The following is a 12,843-nucleotide window of genomic DNA, read 5'->3' as shown; positions in this document are numbered from 1 at the left end:
CTCCAGCAAGACTCTGTCTCCAAAAAAAAAAAAAAAAAAAATCGTATTGTGATGGACATCTTTGTAGATAAAATTTGTTTTTTAAATGTCTTATTATGAAAATTTTCAAATGTACATGGAAGCAGAGAATACCAATGTTCTGTTACCAGTGTTCTGTTGTTCTTTTAAGACTATTTTAAAAATGCAGCATTATTTCTTTAGGATTGAGCCCTAGGATGGCAATAATGGAACAAAAGTATAAATATATTAAGCTTTTCATTATTTTATGTTAAATAACTCAGAAACAGAAAGTCAAATACTACATGCTCTCGTTGATAAGTGGGTTTGGAGCTAAATAATGTGTACACATAGACATTGAGACTTGGGAGGGTAGGGAGTGAAGGATGAGAAATTACTTATGGGTACAATGTACACTATTTGGTTGATAGCTACACTAAAAGCCCAGACTGCCACCAGGGAAATATATCTGTATAACAAAACATCACTTGTACCCCCTAAATCTATACAAATGTATTGTATAAATACATATATTTTAAAGCTCTCGATGGCTGTTAAACTTTGTAATTTTAAATGCTGTTATATTTGAATTTAATCAGTATGTTTCTCCTTGAGATATGATTTAGTATTTTTTTAAAAAAATTGTCATATTCTTAGTAGCATTGTTTGTAATAGCAAAAGAGTGAAAGAACTAGAATTCCTAATAGAGAATTAATTGATGTATTTTTGTATATTCACATAATGGATTTACGCTGCAGTACATGAGAATTCATGCTAATTCTACATTTCCCACAACATGATGCTGAGTGAGGAGTCAATTACAGTATAAGTTTCAAACATACAAACTAATTTTATGCATTGTTTTTGTATATACTTATGTGGTAAAATCCTGGATGAAAACGATACACTTTAACTTTGGAATACCTCTGCGAAGAAGTAATGCCAGTGGGGGCGAAGGAGAGTAATAAGATTGAGGGGAGGAGTGCAGAGAGGACATTGACTCTATCTGTGATGTTTGTTTTATAAAAAATATTTGGGATCATAGGCAAAAGTTGACATTTGTTAAATTTTAGTATACCAATATTTGTTATATTAGTCTCCATGCCTTTTCTGTATATTTGAAATGTTTCATATAAAAATTGCTTGTGGACACAAGGGAAAATACATTCTTTCAGAGTCAGGAGGAAAAGAACATCAATATTATAAGCAAAATCCAGATAAGCTAGGGTTAATGAGAGTATATTTTTCACTCAGAATTAGAAATAGGCAAGAGTGAATGTGTATATATATATATTTATTTCTGTACCTTATATTTATTTAAAGTACATTTTATTTGTGGGCAAATCTTCATAAACGTGTTGTTACAAATTTTTTTTAGGTGAAAAACAAGCAGCTACTCATGTAAGTCTTGATCAAGAATATGATTCTGAATCCTCTCAGCAGTGGCGAGAACTTGAGGAACAAGTTGTTTCTGTGGTTAACAAAGGAGTAATTCCATCCAGTTTTCATCCCACACAATACTGTTTGAACAGTTACTCAGATAATTCAAGATTTCCACTTGCTGTTGTAGAAGGTGATATACTTGAATTTTTATTTGTTTTTTTTTTGTTTGTTTGTTTATTTGTTTTACTTACAGCCTGATCAAGATAATTTATTGTTTGGCAAAGATAATTGGTGCTGGGGATGCAAAAATAAATTAGGAACTCATAATTTACTGAGCTGCATTTATAAAACCAGACAATGGGGACTCTTCTACAACAATTTGCAATGTGATGTTGGAATGTAGAAGAGGGAATGGCATCCTTTAGTACAGAGAAATTGGGGAAATCTTTTCAAGGAGGTAATGTAGTATTACAACTGAATCCTTAATACGTGGACATTTATAAGGTGATAAAGGACAGTCTTGGCAGAAATGCAGAGCTATGAAAGCAAGATGCATTTAGAAAATCGAAGCTGAGCATGAGGTGTGATGTTTATTAAAGTTATTAATTGAGGCTTTTTTTTTTTTTTTAAATAGAACCAATTACAGTAGAAGTGGCTTTTAGAAACCCTTTGAAAGTTCCACTTTTGTTGACTGATTTGTCATTACTTTGGAAGTTTCATCCTAAAGATTTCAGTGAAAAGGATAATGAAGAAGTTAAACAACTAGTAAGTTATTAAAAGGTATTTGTAATTATGTTTCAGTTACAGCCTAACAGATGCTGTAGTAACATTTCAATTTACTCTGTTCAGTGAGCTATACTTTTTGGTTTATTTTTCCTTAGTTATAAAAATTGTGATACGTACTTATTTTTGAAAATTGAAAATACAGAAAAACATAAGGAATAGAAGCGAAACCATCTGTCTTCATAATATTTAGAAATAACCACTTTAACATTTTGTTGTGTATCTTTCCAGTTTTTTTTTTTTTGGAGACAGAGTCTTGCACTGTTGCCCAGGCTGGAGTGCAGTGGTGCGATCTCGGCTCACTGCAACCTCTGCCTCCCAGGTTCAAGCGATTCTCCTGCCACAGCCTCCTGAGTAGCTGGGATTATAGGCTTACCCACCATGCCCAGCTAATTTTTGTATTTTTAGTAGAGATGAGGTTTCACCATGTTGTCCACACTGGTCTCCAATTCCAGACCTCATGATCCTCCCACCTCAGCCTCCCAAAGTGCTGGGATTACAGGCATGAGCCACCGCGCCAGGCTTCCGGTTATTTTCATTTGTATGTTTTTCCCACATATTTGGGATTCCTTCATGCTATGTATGTTGCTTTTTACATTCTGTGTTTTATAGGCATATTCTGATATCAAAGTGACTTAATATTTTATTTTTGCATAATATTACATCATATGGGTGATTCATAAACTATTTTACTATCTTTGGTAGGTTTTTTTGGAAGTTTCCATTTGTTGACTATCATAGTAATTCTGTGGTGCACATTTTTGTGCGTGGCTTTTTACCTTTAGATTATTTCTGTGGGGAAGATACCAGGGCATGAAGTGAAGATTTTAGGGAAAAGTATTTTAGTGCCCTGCTGGTTTCACAAAAGTTCATACCAATAAGCTTCTTACTAAGCAGCATATGGGTTTGGGTGTCTCATCTTTATGACAGTAAGCAATATTACTTAAAAACTTTATTGATTTGATATTTTTAAAATGCCATCTTAACTTTTATTTTCCATTTCATTGATTGCTGGTGAAGTTGAACTCTTGTATTTGTTTTTCCTCTTTTGTGAATTGTCTATTCAGACCTTCATTTGTATTTTTTCTTTTCATTTCCATGTCTAATAAGTCTTTTATATATTTAAGATATTTAATTTTGAAGCAGAAATGATCTGGCCAAATAGTTTATTAATATCCAACTGACTATAAATGAAATAACTTGGACAAATATATATATATACACACACACACACACACACACACACATATATTTAACTACTAATTTATTAGTTTATTCATCAGTATCTGTTATATAACTTGCTTTTTTAAAATACTACCTTGCTAAATGCTTTAATAATGTGGCGAAAAATAAAGGGGGCGAGATTTTGGAACTGGGAAATACCCCAGCATTTTAGTGCTCAAGTGTTTTGATTTTTTAAAGATTGCCTTATTTTATTTTAAGTCTTGCTTTAGCCTAGGCAACATAGTGAGACCCCCATCTCTACAAAAAATTTAAAAATTAGCCAGATGTGGTGATACACATCTATAGTCCCAGCTACCCAGGAGGCTGAGGTGGGAGGATTGCTTGAGTCTGGGAACTTGAGGCTGCAGTGAGCCGAGGTCATGCCATTGTACTCCAGCCTGGGAAACAGAGCAAGATCTTGTCTCAAAAAAAACACACAAAAAACAAATAACAAACAATAAAATTAAATAAATAAATAAGTCTTGCTGGTTAAATTTGTTGAAGATATTTTGTATTACTTATATTCATTGTTAATAATTTGAATGAGATTTCCCAGACTGTATTCTGACTTGAATTTTAGCAACTTCTGCAATTTTCTAATGTTTTGGATGCCTGGAATACTCATTAGAAGAGTATGAACAATTACACTTGGAAACGTTTTTAAAAAGATTTGTTAGCTTTTTTAAGTATATTAGTCTATTCAATATGGGAGATTTGAAAGGAGGTTTAAAGTTAAGTGAATATTTTCATTTTGTATGATGAAGTATTTCTTAAAATAATATTTTTCTATAAATTTCAAACTCTTTGGATTTTTTCGTGACTAAGAAATGAAGAAATTGACTAAGATGGTGATGGACTAAGATGCCGAACTGGAATGTAGGGAGTTTTTTGTTTCTTGTGCTAAATGATGTCATAGTAAAAGTATAATAGTGTTTATGAGGATCAGGTTTATCGCCAGTATGAGGCAGTTAGCTCTGCTTTGCTACATGACCAGAGAAATGTCATTGCTTTAGGGGAAACAGGCCTTTTTCGCCTCTCTTCCACTGCTCTTTTTGTCCACCTGTCTGCCTTTATCGTGCTTAGCCCACCATTACCTTTTCTATGTAATTGACCAATTTTGAAAAAGAGGCTGGTCAGAGCAAAAGGAAGAAATTTGCTATTATTGTAAGATTAAATTAAATGACCATTTTGGCCATTGTTGACTATGAGCAACTAGGTATTTTCTCTCAGGATTTTATTATCTTGGTGGCGGCATCTTTGATATGCTCCCCCGTTTTGAAACAGAGTCTCGCTGTGTCGCCCAGGCTGGAGTGCAGTGGCACCGTCTTGGTTCACTGCAACCTCCGCCTCCCAGGTTCAAGTGATTCTCCTGCCTCAGCCTCCTGAGTAGGTTAGATTACAGGTCTGTGGATAGTGACATCTTTGAATCGATTGCTTATCCTTCTCAGTTGAGTTGGACTGAACAAAATGAAAAAAATATATATTGAGTGCCTACTATAGCCTGGGTCTACTCCAGGGGTGGAAATAAAAACATTCTGTGTAGAGCTCAGCATGTGGTAAAAAACCTAGTAAATGCAGACTTCAATTAGTGTTATTGTTTCAAAGTATTGATATATAGGAGTGTTAATCTGATATTTTGCTCATTAGAATGTATAATTTATGAAATTTATTTTTTAGGTTACAAGTGAACCTGAAATGATTGGAACTGAAGTTATTTCAGAGTTCTTAATTAATGGCGAAGAATCAAAAGTGGTAATTATTTTATTTCTCTGCTTTATGCATTTCTGAAAGTAAGATGAAAACAAATTTTTAAATCTTTATTCAGTTTATTTTATATTCTAGTTTTCTTAAGAACTAAAATTTGGAAGATTAGGAAATAGGAATTGCTCAGGAGGAAATTGGTGATTTGCAGTGGTTTTCGATTTGTTAGTTTCCTGAGAAGCCTGTTGCTTTCTCCTTGATGTCCTTTTTATGAAAAGTTATTATTGAGGGTTTAGGCCTATAATTGTTAAATTTAGAGATTTTCTTTTGAAGAGGATGCTTTTCATAAATTAATTGGCATTTTAAAAGTTTAGGTCATGAGTTTATGTTTTTGCAACATTATAGAATTAGGTATTGTGCTATTTAAGATATTATGAAAGCATAATAAGAGTGACTTAAATATCTCCACAGGCAAGACTAAAGCTCTTTCCCCATCACATAGGGGAGCTGCATATTCTGGGAGTTGTTTATAATCTTGGCACTATTCAGGGCTCTATGACAGTAGATGGCATTGGTGCTCTTCCCGGATGTCACACAGGTAAAGGCTATAGCATTGGTAAACAATTAGAAAAGTTTCTTAAATCATTCTATAGAATAAAATGAACAAAAACCTGGTATTTTCTAAATAGGTTTAATGTATCATTAAATAAAGGCATTTAGCCAGATCTAAGAATGACAAATTTAGATTATTTTAACTTCTAACATCATCTCTAGTGTCAAAAATAAACAACTTGATTCCCTTCTGATATGTTTTCTTTTGTTAATTTTTAGACTGTATGCATTTTTTTCTGTTATTGATCCAAATTTAGTAAATTCTAACCAAATAAATTCTAACCATTGATCGTCTGCTGCAAATATAAAACCCATCTTAATATGTTCTATTTTTTGAATATTTCCTTTTTATAAAACATGGAACAAATTAAAGACCTATATTTCCACATTGTTGAATATTAAATACCTTAAGTTATATCTTCTGTCTTGAAAAAAGAGTAGGGCTTTAGTGTTAATCTGATATTCTTTGTGCACTATGCAGTATGTTCTATACATTTTTGAAGGGTAAAACTACACAATATGTGCATTTAACATACTTTTCTTTGTTTTTTAAACTCAGGGGACCCTTCGCGATTTAACATTACCATGTAATTACTGTATGTAGTTAAATTTGAGTTTAAGTTGGAAAAGTGCTAGGAGACGGAGTTTACCATGAAACTTCCTACTTCTGGCTCTTCATTTTAATAGATATGTCTTATTTTATAACAAATAGTCCTTGACAAACATGAATTTAGCATTTACAAAAGCTGATTATTAACATTGAGAAAATGGGAACACGGAAAATTCGTTGGTTCTTTAGACTTTCATTTAAATATACTTGCCTGGATATCTAGGATAATTCAGTACATCATTTAAGAAAAATAAGTGAAATGAATCCATAGAAACTAAAACATTTTACTAAAGAAAAAAATTTGCACTAAAATTGAGTAAGGTAGTCTGCATTTTAGTACTGTATTTGTATTTTTTGGTTGACAAGTACCAGACAAGGTTTATTTGTAATTTATATAATTTATAATTTAAATTATTTATAATTTAAAAATGCTAATTTATTGCATTTTTAAAGCAAGATAACTGGATATTAAGAGCTTTTTGACTCTCCTTTCTTTTCACACTTGTACATAACTAGGATCTTAATCTAGTACACAAATTTATGGTTGTCAGTAAAATGGTAGTTTTATTTAAGGCACCAAATATATGCATTAAAATACTTTATATGTTAATGTATAATATTAATGGGAAGAGACTCTGAATTAACTGTTAAAATTCTATCTTCTAAGCAGAGTTTTCATGATTTAGTGTAGCTCATTATTATGTAAAATGCTAATAAGGATTTCGGTCACATGAAGTGTGGGAATCAATATATTTTATATCTGATTTGAGATTATTACAGTGACTTTCAGCACATTAAAGGCTTTAAGTAGTCCTGCAAGAAAGATAGTTATTATACTCTAAGTTTTTTCACACATATATGCACTACATGGAAGCTTTTGGGAAAAATTTCACATGAATATTAAATAAGTTTAATTTTGAGAAAACTATGCTATATTTAATTTTCTTTGTGCAGTCTCTTGAGAAGATTCAGTTATTTATATTCCAGAAATAATTCAAATTAGTGTATATATTTGAATATGAGTGAAAGTAAAAAGTTGACCTTTTCATTGCTTTCCACTTCTTTTCTTTGTGAATAGATACCCATTCTCATGGCCTAAATTAAATTATTGGGCCTAAGATAGTTATTCTTTCAGGTTTTGTTAGTTAATAGGCACATGGTTAAATACAGATTTCAGAGGACTTCTTGTTGAGTAATGTGTAGTCTTTTTTGCAAAGTAAATCTAAAACCAAGTGAGAAATTAAGTAGCATACCTTAGTTGGTGTTAAACATGAGATGAAAATTTATTAAATTCCTTGATTAATCATGTTAATCAGAATTGTCTAGAATTTTTCTAGAAATAATCTGAAACTTACAGTATTCACATATTCAAGTTAAATTGATGTCAGTTAACATACCAAATTATTTTAGGGCATTGATTTTTTTTTTATTTCAGGAAAATATTCCTTGAGTATGTCAGTCCGAGGGAAGCAGGATTTAGAAATTCAAGGTCCTCGACTTAACAACACAAAAGAAGAGAAAACATCTGTTAAATATGGCCCTGATCGACGTTTAGATCCCATAATCACAGAAGAAATGCCACTGTTAGAGGTATTTCACTTTTTAAAAATTTTGCGGACTTAATGTATCTATATGAGCAAATATTCTGAGTAAATTAATTTTAGGCTCTGAGGTTTTTGATACTACATTGAACTATACTTTTAAATTATCATTAAACTAGTGTTAAATATATGTAATTCACAATGTAAGACAATCATGCAAATTGCCATTAAGTCATAGCCGAGCTATAAGATATAATCCTCAAAATATTAATGGAAATTGGGAAAAATATTTCTAAAAAAAAAACTCTGGCTATTTTAAAAATCAGTGACTCTTTTTCATAAGTTATGAAAAATAATTTGTGAATGAATGCTTATAAAAAAACTTAAGCAACATAGAAGTGTCTGAATAAAAAGCAGTGTTTCTTCACCTTCTTCTTATCTTCACCTTCTTCTTATCCCATCCTGTGCTACTTTTATACCATACAAATTAAAAGTTGCAAAAGATAGAAACTATTGCTAGGTAGTATAGCCAGAGAAAGAGAAATGTATTATTTAGTTGAAGGACCTTGTTCTATAATACTAAAGTATTACCATATTTTATATTTTATAGAACATATATATTATATAATATAAAATATATATTTTTATATTTTATAGAACATATACTTTATTATAATTTTATTATATTAAAGTATTATAATATGTTCTGTAATACTTTCGTATTATAATACTAAACAAGAAGTGGCAGAAGCTCCAGGGAATTTAAGAGCAAATGTTTTTAAGCCTCTAGAAAGCATTGCTTTTGATATAACCCTAGTCCAGCAACTTTCAATCTTTGTGTCACTTCAAATTTCAAGTTTCTAGAGGAAAGATGTGGTCCACTTTGGATCAGGCTTATACCTGAGGAGCAGGGCAAAGGTGGTAGGGTCATGTAATGTAAGGGTGGACACTAAAAAGAGGCCCTTCCTCTCACATCCTAAAGAGTTATTCTATCTAGTAGGGAATTTACAAGGATAGCAACCTACCTCCAAAAGTGCCAGTGATACTAAATTGCTGTTTATCTTTTCAGATCTTGCATTGTCCACTTATATACAGTTGTAATAATTATAGGTAGAATCATACTATACATGTTTATCCTGTACTTGCTTTTTGTCTTTAACAGCATAACTCAGTCTTCTTTTTAACCATTAAATATGGTATTCTTTTATTTGGATATACTGTAATATATTTTCATGCTCTTAATGGGTTTACTTCTAGTTTTTCATCAGTACAGACAATTTTGCAGTAAATATCATTATGTATATATTTTGTCCATGTTCTAGATTTGACTAGACTTTAAAAATGGAATTACTGGGTGGAGAGATATATACATTTTAAATTTTGCAATATATACTACAAAATAACCTTCAGCAAAGCTATAGTAAATTGCACTTTTCTTCAGAGTGAGAGTGCTTGTTGCCTCACATCTGTGCCATTCTGGATAATACCAGTTTCTGTTTTTTAATGTTTGCAAATCAGATTGAAAAATGACGTTTTTATTTACATTTCTCTGATAACTGATAGGGTTGATCAGTGTTTTTTGTCTGTATGACTTTTTTCCCCTCCATGTGTTCATATGATTGCCTGCTTATACTCTTTTTTTTTTTTTTTTTGGAGACCGAGTCTCGCTCTGTCACCCAGGCTGGAGTGCAGTGGCAGGATCTCGACTCACTGAAATCTCTATCTCCCAGGTTCAAGCAATTCTCCTGCCTCAGCCTCCTGAGTAGCTGGGACTAAAGGTGCCAGCATGCACCAGCTAATTTTTTGTATTTTTGGTAGAGACGGGGTTTCACCGTGTTAGCCAGGGTGGTCTTGCTCTCCTGACCTCGTGATCCACCCACCTCGGCCTCCCAAAGTGCTGGGAACTCTTTTAATTGGATGTTATTTCTTCTTAGTGGATGATTTTTATGATAGTAATCCTATACATGTAGTGGTGATATAGGTAACATACTCAAGAAAATGGTGATGGGTGGTGTGTGCTGAGAGGTGAGTATTGCTGAACTACCTGTATTCTGTCCACATTTAACCCTTGCTTAATTATGATGCATGTAAAGAATTTTGTAGGGCAATAAAAAAAAAAACTTATAGACTGACCCAAGTGCCAGTTTCTGGTTGTCAAGAGATAAGGCTCGAACTTTGTTTTTTAGTTCCAGTACCATTAATAGAATGTGGACAACTCATTGTGCCATCTTTCTATTATATTCTGAAAGTATCCATACCAGGTTCTCTTTTGGATGCAGTCTACTCTGTTTGATAATATTTCCTTATTTCTTTCTGTGTCAGTACTATACTGTTGCTTTATCATTTTTTTTTAAATCTGGCAAGCCAAGTCCCTTTTATAATCTTTAATTTTTTTTCATTTTTCTTATACTTGTGCCACTTTTGTCCAAGCTTTTCAAGTTTCCACAATAATTTTGATTAGAATTGCATTGGTAAAGCCTAGGAGTTAAAAAACTGATGATGAATTGAAATGAGTTAAGATCCAAATGTTATTTTAGGACTATTCACCATTATTGTTTAAAAATCATGAACCAGGCCGGGCGTGGTGGCCTATGCCTGCAATCTGAGCACTTTGGGAGGCTGAGGTGGGTGGATCACGAGGTCGGGAGATCAAGACCATCCTGGCTAACACGGTGAAACTCCGTCTCTACTGAAAATACAAAAAAAAAATTAGCTGGGCGTGGTGGCGGGAGCCTGTAGTCCCAGCTACTCAGGAGGCCGAGGCAGGAGAATGGCGTGAACCTGGGAGGCAGAACTTGCAGTGAACTGAGATCGCGCCACTGCACTCCAGCCTGGGCAACAGAGCAAGACTCTGTCTCAAAAAAAAAAAGAAAAAAAAAGTCATTAAGTAATGAACGTTTTGTTTGGAATTATATATGTAAAAATTTGTTAGAGCTTACTTTCAGATAGGAAGATTCTGATCTGTGTAGTCAAAATAAATCAGTGTAAGACACCAAAATATACTGTTTTTAATGATTCTGCTAGTTGCTAGCTTATGATTTTTTTCTCTCCTCCCCAACCCCCCCCCCCTTTTCTGGAGACAGAATTGCTCTGTCAACCAGGCTGAAGTGCAGTGGCATGATCTCTGATCACTGCAGCCTTGGCTTGCTGGGCTCAAGTGATCTTCCTGAATAGCTGGGACTACAGGTGGATGCCACCACACCTGGCTAATTTTTCTGTGTTTTTTGTAGGGACGGGTTTCACTATGTTGCTCAGGCTGGTCTCAAACTCCTAAGCTCAAGCGATCCACCCACCTCTGCTTCCCAAAGTGCTGCAGTTATAGGCATGAGCAACCATGCCCAGCACCTACGATTTTCAATAAGCCATATCATTTAAGTATCCTTCAGTTATTAAAATTGTTAAATGTACAGATGGTTTTTAATTGCAGTGCTTCTCAAATAACATATTCCTATGAATAGAGGTTTACTTTTACATTGTTTAAGCCTCATCCCTAATTATCTGGCCTTCATTTTCTAAATGAAAGTTTTTTCAGTTAGAAAGGAAGGAAACTTAAACCAGATGATATCTTGGATTTTTAACTCTATTAAACTTAACAGTCTTTATATTTACATTCATCTGGTTTTTGATATTGCTAGGTCTGTATTTAACTTTGCTTCTCGCATATCACAATTTTAGAAAAATTTTGTTATAGAGGCAGTTCTTGAAGAGGGTATTTTAGAGCAGAGGGCCTCTTATTCTACATAATAACAAAAATGGTGTTTGGTTGATGAAACAAAGCTTGTAAAGTGAAGAACAAAAAAATTGGTAGATCCATACCCTAAACATTTTACCTTAATTTAAAACATACTGATGTACATTTATTCACCATTTCTGGGGGGATGAATTTTAGAGCAGAGACCTTTTCTATGAGTGTTGGTATGGGTTTCCTGATAGGAGTTTCATCTTGTTTCATGCATTAAACTACATCCATAAGTTGCACCTTGAGTTTCCAGTTTTGGTTTCTTCAGAGTCAGAATCTGGACAATTTGCCAAATAATCTAAATACTGTGTATGTCTAGATTTTTATCTACAGATAAAAGCTATACTTTCAGCTACAGATGGAAGCAGTTTACACAATACTTAATTTATGTAAACAAGTTTGGGAATAGATAGTGACTCTTGAAAGGAGAATATGATGGGCACTATAGAAAGCCTAAAGCCACTGATGTTCAGTTCCATAAACATCACTCAGTATTTTCTAGTAAGAGAATAGAGAAGTTGGTTAATTCAACAAGGTAGTATGATTATGATGGAAGTCAGCTAATAGGCCATTTATTATATTTGGACGATGGAAGACATCAAAACTGGTGAAAAAATTTGTAGAATATTCCTGTGCCTAATATGTCAGAAATATTTTATGGAATTTGAGATGTTTGTGAATAGTAGAAGTAGTTACCCATCTATACTGTCTGATGAAATAATCTGTAACAATATATATTTATCAAACGGGTGAGAATGAAAGTTACTGTAGCTCATTGAGAGAAGATAAAAATAAGAGTCATTTGCATACTACTATGTGTATAGCATACTGAACTCAAACAATGAGCTATGTGGATTAGAAATCTTTCCCCCTAAATCTTTTTTTTTTTTTTTAAATACAGTTGTTTCTGTTAGGAATAATTTTAACATGTAGAGAAGCAAAGCGCAAACTCCTTTAATTTCTCACTGCATAAGTACTGTTATATATATATATGTATCATTCAGCTAGACCATTTGATTTATATCTAGTCATTTTCTGTTACAGATAAAGCCACAATGAACAATCCTAAGCATGTCATTTTGTACTCACACACATATATCTTTAGGATAAATTAGAAGTGAAATAGTGAGTTCTTGGTCTTGTTTTCCATTTATATTTGAAGCTATCACAAATATCAACTATTTAAAAGGATTTTCAGCAACTGAGCATTTGAAGTAAAGGCTAAATGTTCTTGTTCTTTTTTTTTTTTTTTT

General features: G+C 32.9%; 1 protein-coding gene across 1 annotated transcript in view; it reads left to right on the top strand.

The window, feature by feature from the left end:
* The window catches only part of TRAPPC8 (trafficking protein particle complex 8), a 135,675-nt gene that overhangs the window by 85,125 nt on the left and 37,707 nt on the right, over positions 1-12,843 (top strand). Inside the window, exons 15-19 of the mRNA XM_011974378.1 lie at positions 1,376-1,570; positions 2,015-2,145; positions 5,065-5,139; positions 5,560-5,686; positions 7,746-7,900. Coding sequence (XP_011829768.1) covers positions 1,376-1,570; positions 2,015-2,145; positions 5,065-5,139; positions 5,560-5,686; positions 7,746-7,900 — 683 coding nt within the window. The remainder of the gene's footprint in view (positions 1-1,375; positions 1,571-2,014; positions 2,146-5,064; positions 5,140-5,559; positions 5,687-7,745; positions 7,901-12,843) is intronic.

The sequence above is a fragment of the Mandrillus leucophaeus genome, unplaced genomic scaffold, assembly GCF_000951045.1.
Source record: "Mandrillus leucophaeus isolate KB7577 unplaced genomic scaffold, Mleu.le_1.0 Scaffold145, whole genome shotgun sequence".
Taxonomy (NCBI): Eukaryota; Metazoa; Chordata; class Mammalia; order Primates; family Cercopithecidae; genus Mandrillus; species Mandrillus leucophaeus.
Note: the sequence above shows the minus strand (reverse complement) of the source record. Positions and strands in the feature narration are given on the sequence as shown.